This window comes from Rutilus rutilus, assembly GCF_951802725.1.
Source record: "Rutilus rutilus genome assembly, chromosome: 7".
NCBI lineage: Eukaryota > Metazoa > Chordata > Actinopteri > Cypriniformes > Leuciscidae > Rutilus > Rutilus rutilus.
In genome coordinates this window covers 16,465,542-16,483,489 of record NC_140221.1, presented here as the reverse complement: position 1 = coordinate 16,483,489, position 17,948 = coordinate 16,465,542, and the positions used below count along the sequence as shown (strand labels likewise).

General features: G+C 36.3%; 1 protein-coding gene across 1 annotated transcript; it reads right to left on the bottom strand.

Annotated features, from left to right (window-relative positions):
• Window positions 1-117: 117 nt before the first annotated feature.
• Window positions 118-16,911, bottom strand: fam189a2 (family with sequence similarity 189 member A2). The gene is made up of 11 exons (XM_084414161.1): window positions 16,397-16,911; window positions 14,999-15,055; window positions 14,122-14,232; window positions 11,879-11,998; window positions 9,571-9,678; window positions 9,261-9,394; window positions 7,482-7,608; window positions 7,175-7,253; window positions 4,875-5,024; window positions 2,504-2,799; window positions 118-1,259 (listed from the first exon to the last, which is right to left on the bottom strand). Exons 1-11 carry the CDS (start codon window positions 16,694-16,696, stop codon window positions 1,002-1,004), a joined length of 1,740 nt encoding a protein of 579 aa, XP_084270287.1. The 5' UTR covers window positions 16,697-16,911; the 3' UTR covers window positions 118-1,001.
• Window positions 16,912-17,948: the final 1,037 nt, after the last annotated feature.

Here is a 17,948-nt window from a genome sequence, read left to right as displayed (position 1 = left end):
AAATTAATACTCAGTACTTATTTGAGCAATTATGTACCTTAAAATAAAGTGTTACTAAAGTTTATTCTACACTCTTGCAATGTCAATTGAATAAAAAAAAACCCGACAAAAGGCAAATGATTTTAAAACCATGTTTAATTCAGGAGGAATTTGGATAGCATGTTTCACCCATACAATTCAGATGAGCCTCCTCATATTCAGTAATAATGCACAATACATCTCTGAGAACATCTCATATTTTAGTTTATGGTCCAATTCTCACTGTTAACTATAGTTGCTTATTAGCATGCATGTTACTAGGATATTGGCTGTTTATTAGTACTTATAAAGCACATATTAATGCCTTATTCTGCATGATCATATTCTACATCCCTTAATCCTACCCAATACCAAAACTTAACAACCACCTTACTTACTATTAAAAAGCAGCAATCAGGAGTTTACCGAGGCAAAAGTCATAGTTAATAGTGAGAGCTGAACCCTAAACTAAAGTATGACCGAAATAATAATATTGTTCAGAATGGTAAAATAAAAATAAAACATAAAAAAAAGTTTCAAATTCATTTTCTACCTCACAATATGCTGATTTAATCAGCATTGAGTAATTCTCCACATCACATAAGCTAAATATAGCCATACTATTTGAATGTTTCTCTTGAGTCTTAATATAATGATTCTTGTATTTTTCACACAGTCAATTTTTAAATCATTTTTAAATAAGGAACATGGACTTTTGGTAAATAAACGTTGTTTTTTTTCTCCCCAGTGTTATATTATAATCACGTAAAAAAAAAAAAAAAGGCAACAGCTGGAATTCCAACTGTAAAGTTAAAAATGAATAATATTCAGTATACACACTGACAACAAAAACAGAAAATGAAGTGAAATCATCTGTACTCTATACAAAGCTTAGCTTCCGTCACGTTGTGGTGTTCACTATACCTTCACCCGACCGGGACAGAGTCTGTTTCCTCGCGTATCCAGTCCGTTTGAGACGTCGCTCAGAGGACAGTTTCTCGGAAGACTCCTATAAGGCTGTGTGGCCGTTCCTGTTCCAGGCGGCGGGATCCTGCCCGAGAACTCATCCTGGAATTAGTCCGAGAACGGGTGCCTGTGTGCGGCTGTGCGCAGGTGAAGGAGCTGAGATCGCCACAGCTGCGCAGGTGAAGGATGCCCGGACGTTTGCGCAGCGGAAGCGTGTTGGAGGGGATCTCCGTCTGCGCCGATCGGGCTGGTGCAACCTCTGAAACTGTGATGGCCTGGAAACATTAATGAAAATGATCTCTGAGAGGACAGGAAATCATAAGAACAAAAATGGCTGAATGGGATATTCATCTTACAAAGCCTACTGTATTATATAAGATGTGCTCATTTCTAATGATCAAAACATTGCTGAAAAAACTAAATCTACTTCGTGCCTTCTGTCGTCAGATTGATAGTTTGTACTTTTTTAGCAAGTAAAAGGCCTTTTAATATAACTGTAAAAACATCCCCCATCAGATTGTGCCACTTTGCTGTGAAATCTTTACTGGTTTTTATAAATTAAACGGAAATACTTTTATATTGTTAGCAATATTTCAAGATAAACACTTGCAACTAGATTATCCACACGCAATTATTTAGAAAAATCAACGTGAGTATCAAATATGATACATCAGGCCTTTGAGGAATGTTTATTTGTACATTTCTCAATCGTTGTTGTATTGTATTGCATTATATGTTTTGCCCCCATAGTTAATAAATAAATAGTTTAAAACTAAAGCAGTTAAATATCATCTTACAAGACATATTATTGGGAGATATAGAGTAAAAATTGTATTTATATGCATTATGTAAGTAGTCTGCTAATGCTGTACTGTTTTAAAGATCTCATTGATTTACTTTATAAGCAATCAGAATTTTGGCTATAGAAATACCAGCAACTGCACCAAATTGCATATTTTTGCACAGTTTGGGCCTCGATGAATTAGAGGTGTTTTCCCTTACTCAAGTATGAGCTCCATATTCACCTGTATTATATGAGCCTAACAGCCTGATGTATCAAATATGATACTAAATAACAACAACAAAAATACATAAGATACATTTGGATTTTGTCTAAAGGTTCAATAAACTGTTCCAACTATTTCATATGTCAGGCTTTACAGGGTTAAAGGGATAGTTCACCCAAAAATGAAAATTCTGTCATCATTTATTCAACAGTTGAAGGGCCCCATTGACTTCCATAGTATTTTTTTTTTTTCTACTATGGAAGTCAATGGGGCTCATCAACTATTTGGTTACCCATATTCTTCAAAAAATCTCCTTTTTGTGTTCAGCAGAAGAAATAAACTTAAACTTGAGGGTGAGTAAATGATAAAAAAATCTATGAAACTATCCCTGTAAAATGTCACGAGCAGGATTCAAACTCAAATCACCCACTTGAGCACCAAAGCTAAATGTGTCAGAGCACGTGCTCTAAGCAATACGCGCAATTCTATGCGTTTTTTTGTGTGTGTCTTGCCTGGTCGATGAAGCTGGCACAGCGAACGGCCTCCTCCATGTGTTCCTCATCAGAGCGCAGGACGGTTTTGATGCTGTTGACCAGCTCCTGTACCTCAGGGGTCAAGCTGCATGAGGACTGCTCCAGAAAACGTGCCACCAGCAGTTTTGTGTCTCTATAGTTCTGGTAGTCCACCATGGAGTTGGGACGAGGCTTCCGTTTGCCACGGCCCCGTCGTAGCGTAACCGTCCCACGCTCTGTTCCTGTCGCTGACGCCGGGCCTAATTCTGTCTGTGTAGCGGCTTCACAACTCATTACTATGAGAGAGAGAGAGAAACCAATAGCACAATGACATATTTACCCCTGCATGTTTTTGACAAAAATGTGTAAAATTATGTAAACTCATTGGAGATGAAAACTCATTTCACTTTTTTAAAGCACACGATGCTTTCAAGCAGAGCTACACAATTTGACGGGGGAAATCTAATAGCAATTTCTCACACAAAAATGCTATACTTGTTTGTAGGGCTGCACAATTTGGCCAAATCTTTTGATTATATATTGATACAATAAAAATGATTATTATTATTATCATCAATATATTATTATTATTATTATTATGTATGTTACTATTAGATTCATATTTACATTCATGTAACTAATTATTTAATTTTGTAAATGATTATTATTCAATAAAAATATTAAAAAGGAAATATTACTATTGTAATATTTCCCTGTAAAAAAGATTAATTGAGTATTTAAGGCAATACACCCCAGGTGAATAGGGTAAAAAAATAACTAATAGATATCACCACACTTCAAGAGTTGATTGATTACATTAATAATTGCAACAAAAAAAAGCTACTTGTATTACAAGTTTTCTGAAATGTTGTTTAAATATGCAAATGAAACGTTATCTAATTAAATATGCACTAATTTGCATAACAAAAATCTGACCATTGGATGAAGTCAGGTTCAAAATACTTGTTTTATTTTTTTTATATATTAGAGTCAAAGGTTTTTACAGAGGGGATTTTGGATATCTCTATTTTCACAATTTTCTTAGGAATAAAATTTTGTATAAAATCAGGAAAATTATATATGAACAAACCCCTCAGTAAAAACCTTCAGAATGAAGATAAGAATAAAACTGTAAAGTTTGGTGTATGTAAGTGCTACTGAAGCAGAGATTTCAGGCTCAGTGTAGGAGGAAAAAAAACATTTTGAGAAAATGGTAAAGATTAAAGGTAAAGATATATACTGTAACTGAAATCTGCAGGCGCAAATAGATAAAGTGCTCTAAAAGATACAGTTAAAAGTGTATTTTTGATTTTTTCTTTCCACTAGTCTGAAAAAACACTTTATGAAAAGCCAAAAAGCCCAAAATCTAAAATTAGATTTTTACAGTTTTTGTCTGTAGTGTCTCGCCTTAAGAAACATAATCATTAAAATGCTAATATTCATCACAATTTTCAAACATTAAACCATCAAGCTTTTATTTTGCCTGAGAGCGCAGGGAATCCTGAACATTCACATTTAAGCTGAGAATGTGTGTAATTTCAGTAGTAGGACAAAGCATCAAGTCTCTTCAAGTAATATTAACTAGCCACAGGCTATTCTGTACTCATAAATTAAAACTGCTATTTCAAAAACACATTCAAAATCACTGAGGCTCAAAAATCATAATTCTCGTATAGGGTTTAGGACAAGAAACTGAACTGCTCTATTTGACCAAGTTAAACAGAAATGTATGCATCTAAGCCAGTTGGAGTTGGTATAACGGCCAAGACCAGTTTCAGTTTTCAGTTGTACAGGAACTGGAAAAGCATAAACACTTCATAAACCGTTAATCCTACATCAGACAGATGTGTGTGAGAGATTTCTTGAAGAAGAAACTTGAAAAAATGGGGAAGTCGATTTATGGCCGTGTATTTAATCGCCCTCTTCTCCCCCTCATCAGTAACACTGAGAGTCCTATATTTAAAGAAGGGTTTAAAGTAACCACTGACAGGTATAGTTCCTCTAGATTTACTATCAGACCAGTACTCTGCTTTGGATACACACACCGAGTAAAAAGAGACCTCCATCTGTAATTGGAGAGAAGCCAGTGTTCATAAAACTAATTATAAAGAATTGTGTCAGTGTCTGCTCTTCGACCTTTTATGGAAAATATAATATAGGTAAAATATATATACAGTAGTCAACATTTGAAGTGGATCAAAAAAGTTAATCAAAGTTGTCCTAAGACAAGAACGGGTATTGTTCAAAATTCAAAGTATAACTTTGATGAAAGGTTTTGATCCACTTCAAATGTTGACTACTGTATATATATATATCTGACTAGACTGTCGCAATTGACCAACCAGGCCATTTTGAGGATTCCTTCCCTTACCTTTGGCGGTCAGGTCTAGCAGGACGGGGTCGCTGTTGGACCTGCGGAGGCGAGGTCTGTGGGGTTTTCTGCTGTTGGAGACTGTGCTGTGAGGCTGTGAGGACTGTATCGGGGGTGTGGGGCTCAATATGGCCGTCTGACAGCTCCGGTCTGATTAAAACATGCAAACAAACTACATAAAAAAAAGTAAACATCATTTGTTCTGAAGTCTTTCTTGTTTTTCTAGTCTATATATGTCTGTTCTGTGTCAGTAGCTGCTTGGTTAAATCCATAAAAAGACGAATCTGGCCAAAACAAACCTAGTCTATAAAGTAGACCATTTTAAGAGTTGTGCTGTCTAAATCAAGAGATGTAACATCATGTTACTTCATAACAAATAACAATATCTAAAATATACCAATCTATCTTAATCTTTTTGAAAGAAGTCTGCATTTATTTGATTAAAAATACAGTAAAAATTATGAAATGTAATTTATTCCTGTGATGCAAAGCTGAATTTCCAGCAGCCATTATTCCAGTCTTAAGTCACATGAAGAATCAGAATTGATGAATTGAAAGTTCAATTCACTTTTGGTCAATTGAATGCATCCTTGCTGAATAAAACATTTATTTCTTTTTAAAAATTCCCTTTTAAATCTGGAAACGACAAGCACGTGAAGGTCATGCCGTTCAAGTTCTGCTGCCATTAAACCAAATTCATCTTCAATTCCGTTTCAAATTGTTATGCTGATAATATAATTGGTAATAAAAAATTCTGTGTGAAATTAGAACATTTTTGAAAAGTGGCCCCCGTCTGAATAGTAACCCGTGAAGGATCATTAAAAGCATGTCGTGCTATCTTTGAATGTGTTGAAGGATACAGACAGCTATAAAAAGAAAAATAAATCCCTCACCAAGGAACACTGGACATACAACTGACGCCACTAAAATACACTTCCTTTAATACACAGATGACATAATTATGGACTGGTACTGTGATACTCTGTGAGCATCTTGATTAAATATAGAGTACCAGAGGCACTGGATTCATAGAAGCGGTATCAATAACACCCTCACGTAGCAGCTCCAGATTTTCAAAAGGGAATTTTCTATTTGTTGATTATAACACCATTACACCTAACTTGCAATGTTTTAAAAGGTGAACTGTCTAATGTTCAGAGACAACTGTAAAGGCCCGTTCACACCATGAACGATAACTATAATTATAACTATAAGTTAACGATAACTATATTAGTGCCTCAGTTTTGTTGTCTGTCGCATTAAATGCTCAGGATGGATTCTGATTGGCTGTCAATGTTTTAATCATTCATCAGCTGGAAAAATTCATTCTGAAACTGCTTTCAATGATATTGTTTCTCTGTCCCATTATCGTTACAGTCATGGTGTGGACTCTCCTACTCTTTTACATTTAGAACGATTTTTAGAACTATGTCTTTAACATTAATGTTATAGTTATAGTCCTTGGTGTGGTCCTTAAAGGGATAGTTCACCCAAAAATGAAAATTAGCCCATGATTTACTCACCCTCAAGTCATCCTAGTTGTGTATGACATTTTTCTTTCAGATGAACACAATCAGAGATATATAAAAAAAAATGTCCTGGCTCTTCCAAGCTTTATAATGGCAGTGAATGGCTGTTTCTGTTTTGATGTCCATAAAAGTGCATCCATCCATCATAAAAGTGCTCCACATGGCTCTGCGGGGGTTAATAAAGGCCTTCTGAAGTGAAGCGATGTGTTTGTGTAAGAAAAATATTCATATTTAAAACTTTCTAAAGTAAAATAACTAGCTTCCGGCCAAACGGATTCGACTTAAGTCTAAGCGCGAGTAATGTGACGCACTGCTGATATTTACACTACGCCATGACGCACTACGCTACTTCCGACGTCACAAGTTGCGTAAGTTGCGCTTTAGGCGTGAGTAGACTGCATATGTTTGTTCGGGCGGAAGCTAGAATTTTACTTTGTAACATGTTAAATATGAATATTTATCACTTCAGAAGGCCTTTATTAACCCCCCAGAGCAGTGTGGGGCACTTTTATGATGGATGGATGCACTTTTATGAACATCAGCCATTCACTGCCTCTATAAAGCTTGGAAGAGCCAGGACATTTAATATAACACCGTATTGTATTCGTCTGAAAGAAGAATGTCATATAGACCTAGGATGACTTGAGAGTGAGTAAACCATGGGCTAATTTTCATGTTTGGGTGAACTATCCCTTTAAGTCAGTAATGTCAATGTTTATCTATACTGCTCCTCTCAACAGGTCTATATGCAAAAATACAACTAGTTCATACCATCACTAGGCGTCTCCGTCTCTGCATTCTCTGTGAGGACCTCGGTCAGATCGGTCATTTGCACCTCAGTATTCTGGGCCTGATATAAATACAGAAGGTCAGTGAGCGGACAAGGACTGTATTTGATTGAGCTGTTGCCAATGTAAGCCTGCCGGACCAGGACACGGTACCATGTTTGCTGAAATGAGGTCAGTAAGGTGAAATGCTATCATGAATAAATGCTGTAAATGCTAACTGCCTTTTGACTTTCATCACAGAGATGATTATGCGATAGCAGATGGCATATGATCACTATATGAATCAGTACCTGAGCTGCTGGCTGCGGTGCAACAGCTTCATAAGGTGGAGGAGGGTCTAGAGGACAGAACACCTCCACTCCTTTAATTCTGGCACCGTATATATGAGGAAGGGGAATCATACCGTCACCAAACATCCTGTCAAAACACACACACATTTACACTGTAAACAAGCCATGAGAAAATATAACGACAGTAAACATTGAAGATATACACCCATTAGTGTTTGATCAGGACATCCAATGAAACAGGAGTATATCATGCTTTCCCACACACAAACTTTAATCCTGTTTTAGGTTGCCAAAATATTTTGGTTGCCTGCCAAAAACTGAGCCACCCACTCACAAATCTGATAAATCCTGCCGTATTTTTGGTTAAGAATTCAAGATCAAAGTGCACATCTGTGCAAGTGTGTGTGTGTGTGTGTGACTCTAATACTTCAGCAGGATCATGGAATGCTTGAAAGATTTTAAAATACTGTATACTGTAAAAAGTGAAATTGTGCAGATGTTACCTTAATAGATATTTCACCTGATTAGTTTACATTTACACACATTACCGTTTAAAAGTTTATTGAATGGAATTAATATTCAGCAAGGACACATTAAATTGACCAAAAGAGACAGTAAAAATATTTATAATAATGTTACAAACTCTATTTTAAATAAATGCTGTTCTTTTGAACTTTCTATTCATCCTGAAAAAGTGCTTTCCACAAAATATTATAAGTAGCACAACTGTTTTCAATACTGATAATAATAATAAAAATGTTTCTTGAGCATATTAGAACGATTTCTGAAGGATCATGTGACATTGAAGACTGGAGTAATGATGATGAAAATATTGATTTGCTTTGATATCACAGGAATAAATTACTTTTTAAAATGCAATATATTAAACAGAAATTGTAAAAAATATTTCATAAAATTACAGTTTTTACTGTATTTTTGATCAAAATGCAAAATTGTTTTTTTAACTAACTTTTGAATCGTAGTGTACAGGGTGGGCCATTTATATGGATACACCGTAATAACATGGGAATGGTTGGTGATATTAAAGTCCTGTTTGTGGCACATTAGTATATGTGAGGGGGCAAACTCCTCAAGATGGGTGGTGACCATGGTGGCCATTTAGAAGTCGGCCATCTTGGATACAACTTTTGTTTTTTCAATAGGAAGAGGGCCATGTGACACATCAAACTTATTGGTAATGTCACAAGAAAAACAATGGTGTGCTTGGTTTCAACGTAACTTTATTCGTTCATGAGTTATTTACAAGTTTCTGACCACTTAATAAAGGAGACCTATATTTGTCACCTAAGTTTGATTTATTGAGGATACGAGACTTAAAAAAAAGTGCTTAACACAGTAGAACTAACAGCCATATGATTAGCTTAGAATCTAAGCTAGATCATTACAAACCAATCACCAGAACAAATCAGTTCTGGTTAATTAATTAATTAATTGATTAATTAATTAATTAATCAATCAATAAGTTTGATTTATTGAGGATACGAGACTTCTTTCAAGGACATTATAAATCTTACCAAACTTTTGAACGATAGTGTATGTTGTACATTATTCATATTACTTATGCAAATGATATATTATGTGTTTTATATTTAATTATGATTATTCCAAAGGTTTACGTTTTATTTCGTTTCATTTTAAATAAAGTAGTATAATTCATCAAATAAAAAGTATAGATTAATTTATGTGTCATTAAAAAATAAACCCAATACAGTCAGGTTGATTCAGTAATAATAATAATTCAATTAAATCATATTTTACCTCCGAGCCAGACGAGGGGTGTAAGAGTAGAAGGTGGAGAAGTATGAAGGAGGAGGTGCAGGGGCTACAAATTCATCTGGGTCAGGAAGATGAGTCTGCTCATCCACTTCCTCTGGGACAGGCCTGGCCTCTTCCTGCCAAAGACCATCATAATCACATGACCAGGGCTTAGAAAAATCTGACACAACATGTCTAAACAGTCTTAATAATCTATGCCACACACTGACCAAGAATTAAATTATTGGAATATATATACATATTTGTATTTTTTTTTTCTTATTTAGATTTTCTGTAAAATGATTTATCTCACCATGCAGGGTCGTCTGGTTGAGAAGATCTGGAGATATCTGAGCGCAGCAGCCACCAGACACACAGCTGTGGCCAAAGCATTCAGCGCACACAATGCAAAGAGCACTTTCTGGAAGAGAGAAAACTCAATGACATCTGAATCTACTGTACAAGGCTCTCTGGAACACTTCATTTTCATTGGTCTGTTATGGCATTCTGAAGTCAAATATTTTTCCTAACCTGACCTAATTATACCAAACTGCTTATTCCCCATTTCCCAAATAAATGGTTTCCTATATGCCTGTTTGACGTCTCTTATATCTTACATCTGTCTTCTTTTTTAGGTACACCTGTTCAACTTCATGTTAACACATATCTAATCTAATCAGCCAATCACATGGCAGCAACTCAATGCATTTAGGTAAAGATGATCTGCAGAAGTTCTAACTGAGCATCAGAATGGGGAAGAAAGGTGATTTAAGAGACTTTGAGCGTGCCATGGTTGTTGGTGCCAGACAGGCTGGTCTGAGTTTCACAAACTGCTGATCTACTGGAGTTTTCATCTTCTGATGGCTACTTCCAGCAGGATAACACACCATGTCACGAAGCTCAAATCATCTCAGCTGGGTTTCTTAAACATGACTATACTGAAACTGACTCCTCAGTCACCAGATCTCAATCCAATAGAGCAACTTTAGGATGTGGTCGAATGGGAGATTTGCATCATGGATGTGCAGCCGACAAATCTGCAGCATCTGCGTGAGGCTATCATGTCAATATGGACCAAAATCTCTGAGGAATGTTTCCAGCACCTTGTTAAATGTATGCCACGCATACATTTAAGGCAAGGTGTACCTAATAAAGTGGCTGATGAGTGTATATCTATCCATCCATCCGTCCGTCCATCCGTCCGTCCGTCCGTCCATCCGTGTACCTAATAAAGTGGCTGATGAGTGTATATCTATCTATCCATCCATCCGTCCGTCCATCCGTGTACCTAATAAAGTGGCTGATGAGTGTATATCTATCTATCCATCCATCCTTCCATCCATCCATCCATCCATCCACCTGTGAACCTATAAAGTGGCTGATGAGTGTATATCTATCCATTCATCCATCCATCCATCCATCCACCCTCCCTCCCTTCCTTCCTTCCAAAATTAAAAAATGTGTACCTTGAAATGCAATGCAAGTCACTTTGGATAAAAGTGTCTGCCAAATGCATAAAATGTAAATCTATCAATCTATCTACAGGGTGGGCCATTTATATGGATACACCGTAATAACATGGGAATGGTTGGTGATATTAAAGTCCTGTTTGTGGCACATTAGTGGCCACCATGGTCAACACCTATCTTGAGGAGTTTGCCCCCTCACATATACTAATGTGCCACAAACAGGACTTTAATATCACCAACCATTCCCATGTTATTACGGTGTATCCATATAAATGGCCCACTCTGTATATGTATGTCTGTCATTTGTCTATCTGTCTGTCTGTCTATTGTGATAGAAATATTTTATGTAATGGGTATTTTCAACATTAAATGTACAGAGAAATGCTGACTAAGGATGTTCAGGTCAAAGGCCATATAGACTTAGCCAAAAAGTGCTTAACACAGTAGAACTAACAGTCATATGACTAGCTCAGATCATTACAAACCAATCACCAGAACAAATCACAGTGAAGAAGACTTGAGTGACATTGATTTTACTCAACTGTATGATATAAATGTACATGTTTCTTTCTATTCAGGAGACTTACTTGGTTGCTGTGGCCACTGGCCAGTGATCTCCCGGCCGTGAATAAAACTTTTCTACAAAGATCAACCTGAGAGTCATGTCAGATATTTGCTGCGCAGCTGAGGAATAGAAGTACTAAAGATTCTACAGTCAAAAGACCACCGCAGAGACAGTGATCGTGTTGGAAGACTATAGAGCCACTCTGAGTTAGTATTAATGATCCTGTGTCGGACCAGCGTACACCTGAGAAGGACGGTAAGAGTGTATAGATGCTAAAGACCTGTGTGCTCATGTGTGATTGAGGTAGTGATAGTAGCTTCTTGACGGGACGCCGTCACCTTATTTCAGGGAACTATTGTATTGTTTTGTAAGTATTCAGGTAATTCAGGGAATTACCTCGAGACACTGTAGTTATTATTTAAACAATAAGTGGTGAAGAAGTCAGATTAAGTAGGTTGTATTCGTATTAAGAATTTCCACTATCTATCTATCTATCTATCTGTCTATCTATCCGTCTATTCATCTGTCTGTCTGTCTATCTATCTATATATCTATCTATCTAAAAATGTACAAAAATGAACACACACCTTGAGCAGGATTCTCATTGTGCCACATGCATGACCTGCGTAGATCTTAATCAGCTTGTCCTCTTTGCACTGATTGCTCGGTGTTTCTGCACAACAGTAACAGAGATCGCCCTGCTCACTCTGAAACACAGAAACACATTTATTACAGTTTTTCTCAGTCGCTTTGGTGCATTTCTCACATCACAATTTACATTTGCACAACAGTTAATGCAGTTCTCAAAACAATTAGTACAAACTGCAAAACCTAGTTGATAACCTGCAAAAGCGTGTCACTTGCTCAAAATGGATAGCTCATTCCTCAAAAGCAAGTATTCATGTCAATGAAAGTGTCAGTGTCATCAAAATGAAAAGTCCTGACACCATTGTTTTGAACAAGATAGTCAAATGGCTTTGTCACGTTTTCATTATGACAGTTTACTCTGTAAATGTTTTCCAATGCAAAAAAGTCAGATCTTGGTGACACTACCTGAAAATGCTCAAGACAGCACTATATACTATTTGCACAGCCATTTGAAAAATACAGTAAAGTTACACATTACTGTATTTAGTGAGGTAACTGAGTACAAGACACTGAATATGTTTCACATTTTTACTGCATATGCTCTTTGCAATTCTAATTTGTTCACAGCATTGTGCAAAAGAAAAAATACACCCTTATTTACAACAAACATAAACTCCCTTTGGGTAGAGCTGTGCACAACTGTACACAATACTGCAGTACATATTGGAACTGAACATACATAGTACTGTAATCATTCATGCACATCCTCATCAGTGAAAGCTGAGATTCACCTGAGAGAAATTGTTCAATTTAGGAGACATTTTCAGGGAAAAAAAGATTTAAAAAAATGTGTAAAATTTGCTTGACAGATTTTGACAACTAGTTCAACATTTTTGTATGTAATGACTCAAGCAATGAAATGAGGACTATTAGTTTTATATGGAGTGACTATTCAGCATTCACAAGTATAGTTAATTTTGACTGACATGACATAAGCAAATGATAATGTTATAAAACAGCAGAGAGTTGTATGAAAGCAACTGATGCATGTCCAAAAGCATTTGCAATTTGTTGGAAGGAATGAGAAACTGCTACTATGATGTGCACAAATGACTAAATGTTGTGGAGGTTGAACTAACTGTTGTGCAAATGTAAATAGTGATGTGAGAAATGCACCAAAGCGACTGAGAGAAACTGTATGTTTGGTTCTCATTGTTGTCTGATGACATAATATAGTAATACTTAAAGAACTGCTTGGATTCAAAGTAGGAGACTGAGGATGAAGTTTCCAGGCACTTGTCTTCTACATTTGACAGTCTTTTGATCTGCATGCGATAACAGCTCAAAGATATGAGCTCACGAATATGGCAGGGATATTTTCATGACAAGTGGAAATGATAAAAGAACAGCCTTCCTATCCTGGAAATGACAGCAGCCCAAAACCTAATTCAAATCCAAGGAAAGCTGGAACCTGATTTGACTCTCAATGTCAGGGCTCTCTTTGACTTGGACAAACTTCGGTTCTATACGCATGGTACAGATGACAGATGGTCTGAATCAGGTCTGTACAGATGTGCTTTTTTCCATAATGTGTTCTGGGTATTTGTAATGAGGTTGCCTAGGTGGTTGCTATGTAGTTGTTTACAAATATGTAATTGGTCTAAAAAAAAAAAAAGCCTAGCCACAAGTCTCTCTGATATTCTAGTCAGAATACAAATTTTTTCTGCACAATTTGAGTTATCTTTCGTGTCTGTAATACAAATGTTGCAGGCTTAGTACACTAACTCCTCTTTGCTGTAACACTACAACGAATGGTTACACTTTATTTTAAGGTGTCGTTGTTACAGTGTAATTAGACATTTAAGTACTGAGTAATATTAAGTAACTACATGCACTTACTACAGGGTTAGAATTAGGATTAGGGTTTGGTTCAGGTTTAGTTGCATGTAATTATGCAAAATTTATAGTTATTACTATAGTAAACATGTAACATAATTATGTAACAATGCCACTGTAAAATAAAGTGTTACCCAACGAATGTTATTTATTAGTTTATGTAGTATAGTTTGTGTAGCTCTGTGTTGCCCTAATATGTATCTTAAGTGTTACCCCACTTCAATTTGTGATTCTATTTATATTTTGCATCTAGGTTCTTGAACACAATCATCAATACATGAGTCATTTGACATTGTAATGTTATTATCTCAAACACAGCACATTTCCAAGTGCACAGATTCCTCACCAGCTGGCAGTTAATGGTACTGGAGACCAGCTGAGCCCCCTGACAGCAGAGGATGAACCCAGCCAGGTTTAGCAGGATACAGACCACTGACAGCAATACAAACAGATTTACCTGTGTGAGAGACAGAAAAAGATTAATACCAGTCGGTCATTTTATTTGACAATTATAATATTACTGCCCAAATCTGGATTTAGCAAATGATACTTGCACTAGTGTTCACAAGTTTGGGGTCAGTGAGATTTTTTTTAATGTATTTGAAAGAAGTCTCATGCTCACCATGGCTGCATTTAATTGATCGAAACACTTGTAAAATATTATTATAATTTAAAATAACTGTTTACTATTTGAATATATTGTATTTTAAAATGTAAAGTGTTCCTGTGATGGCAAATATGCTTTTCACCATCATTACTCCAGTCTTTAGTGTCACATGATCCTTCAGAAATCATTCTAATATGCTGATCTGCTGCTCCACCAAACATTTCTTATTATATGAATAGAACGTTCAAAAGAACAGCATTTAATGCATCCAAGAATCTTACTGACCCTAAACTTTTGAATAGTAGTGTGTATGAATGGCAACAAGAAGAAGCTGATGGTCGGCTTGAGACTTAATTAACTGAATGTCTTAACTGAATGTCTGGAGTGCACAGATCCTCTTTAAGGAGTCATTTAAGGGCCTAACAACTGCCTTTAACATAAGGACATGTGCATACAGAAGATTAACCCTGAAAACATATGTTCAGATCAATACAGGATTCATTCTGTGTAGTAAACATCATATAACCACTTTCAAGTGGGATCTGCTTATTCAAAAGGGAACACAAAAACTGCCGCCTTAAATACCATCAGTCTTAGATTGGCAAAACACACACACCAATAGTAGCATTGGCCGTTTCCATGTGGTTAGTCCTATAAGCCCAGAGAGGATGACCTGCAGAAAACAAACAGTACTTTCAGTGAAGAGGCAAACACTCACAGACAGGTTAACTGATAATGAACCCATTATCACATGATGTACACTCTCAAAAGGGCCTTCAGCACTTTCAATGACTCATCTCATTCAGTGTGGTGTTAGCCAGCAGCCTCACTCAAATACTATTGTCCATTCTCGGCTCTCTTGCGTTTCCTCTAACCCTGCCACTTCCTGTCGATTACACTGAATGATGTGGGACTGCCATTTCAGCTGAGCAGATCCTGTGTTTAGCTCATTTCTTTTCATACATATTAAAAAAGTGTAAAATGTTTTGTCAGGTAACTTATAAAAAATGTATTTAATAATTAATTAATCAATCAATCAATATTAATAAATATATTATTTAATAAGACAATCAACTTGACAGTGATTTCAGCATTGTTATAATATCTTTATTTACATCGTTGGTAAATGACACAATTATTTCAGATTTTTTACTTGAGGTTTTAGAGTTAACATTTCTTGATTTTCTTCATCAATAATGAATTTCAAATTCAAACGCATTAATAAGCAAACATTAGATCTTGTTATTTAACTTTTGTTTGCATGCCAAAAGAAGTTTTTTTTAAGTGTGTGGTATGCATAATATGGCAGCTTTACTTAAAAACAGTATCTCACTATAGAGTGTTAAGCAGTAAAAGAGATTCACACTCAACCATGAATTCACTGACGAGTTCACTCAGCTCCTGCCAATGACCACAAATGTAAACCATACTTAAATATGGGAAATAATATTGTAATTTGCACTTTTGAGGGAAAAACTTGGCACTAGTTTCTAAAGATTTGACAACTTAAGAAATTCCAGTTAAATGATTTATTATTTAATATAATATATTACTAATTTATTTAATTTGATTGGATTTAAATTATTATTTCTGAATCAGCCTAACAACATAGGGTTACACCAATAAAAGAAATGGACAGATCAGGTAGAAATATTTCCTTGAAGCAACAACTGCACATAAGTGGCCAACTTAGTTAAGTCTAACTAATAACTAATTTACAACATTAACAGATATCTTTCATCATAGTGAATTATTGGTAAACTATATAGCATATAGAAAATAGGCTGAACTAAAAGTGTAGCACCACGTTTCTGTATCAGACTACATTGGAAACACATTAGACCGCAATAAAACTTCCTTATACCTGTTCGTTTGTAATGAATCAATTAAAAGCTGTAGACAAACACAGTGACATTACCAAGCAAACATTTTAATATCTGTACTGTAGCATGCTTATGTGGTGTAAAATAAAAACATTAGCACCTCTGATTATGGCCAGTAATCTAATACTCACAGAAGAGCCGGCCCAAAACGGACAGGAGTTTCTAATAGGGGGCGAGTTGCTAAGGGACAGAGCCCCGAAAGAGAGCGCCACCATGGAGCAGCCGAGAACCAGCTGCAGCAAGCCGAGGGACAGCAGAGGGCGAGCGGGCAGCAGCGCCGGGGTGATCCGCGTCTGCGATCCAGACATACGGGCCGGGAGAGCGGACACACAGCGGCTGCGACTTCTGTAAGAGGCGTTAGCGAACTGATGGGCCAGAGCAGCCCCTGATAAACGACAACAAGATCCAGGCAGAACTACGGGCAGAGACATTGGAGACGCACGAGCAGCCAAACAACAATACACATTAAACCAGCGTAGTGGCGCTCACTCATTTTACTCTGTATCTCTCAAGGCGACGATTGTTTCTTTAAACTGCCCGTTCCGCGTTACTTCCATGGTCCTGTCGAGGTAGCTGAGTATTGGTTTTAAAATAACTAGGCTCTGTGACCTGCTGCTCGGATTTGGTTTCACATTTTTTGGGCAGTGCGAGCGGAGAGGCGGGGGAGGGTTCGTGGGAAGAGACGACACACACACACACACTCACACATATCTAGTTCACTATCTTTGTGGGGACTTTTTATACTGTACAAACTGTATATTCTATCCCCTTAAAGGAGAAGTTCACTTTTAAAATGAAAATTCTGTCATCATATACTCATACTCATACATCATATATAACCAGACAGTTTTTGGGTCCCAATGACTTCCATAGTATATTTTTTTCCTACTATGGAAGTCATTGGGACCCAAAAACTGTCTGGTTACTGACATTCTTCTAAATATCTTCCTTTGTGTTCAGCAGAAGAAAGAAATTCATACAGGTTTGAAACAACATGAGGGTGAGTATATGATGACAGAATTTTCATTTTAAAAGTGAACTTCTCCTTTACACTAAACCTACCCATCACAGAAAACTTTATGCATTTTTATATAAAAAAAAAAACTCCATTTAGTATAATTTATAAACTTGTTTCCTCATGGGGGCCTCAATTTAGGTCCCCACAGTGACACGAGTCCCCATGAGTCAGTCATGGGTCAGTCCACACCACCAGGATGGAAAAACATACACACACACACACTGTTCGGCGAGTGAGAAGAAAGACCATATCAAGAGGGTGAAATTATAATGTCATCTTTTGTGGTGAACATGAAGCATCATATTGTCTGTAATGGAAAATGTACCACATTTTTGGCTCTCTATAATTTATTAAGGGGGAAATCCATATCTTTATTACGAAATAAACAATTGAACACCAACACACTGGCACATAAAAAAAAAAAAAAACGACATAATTAGCAATTCAAATATAATATATAACCTATAAAACAAACTGCAAAATGAGAAATCTTTGGTTGTAGATAACAATTGTGTCAAACACATATTCATGGGAAAATAAAGAAATTACATTTAGAATCCCTTTTTTTTTTTTTTTTTACAGAGAAATAAAAATAATTTATTTCTATCACTATCCAAAATCACATTTCTATTGCACATTTAACATCAACTATTAAAACCAATCCA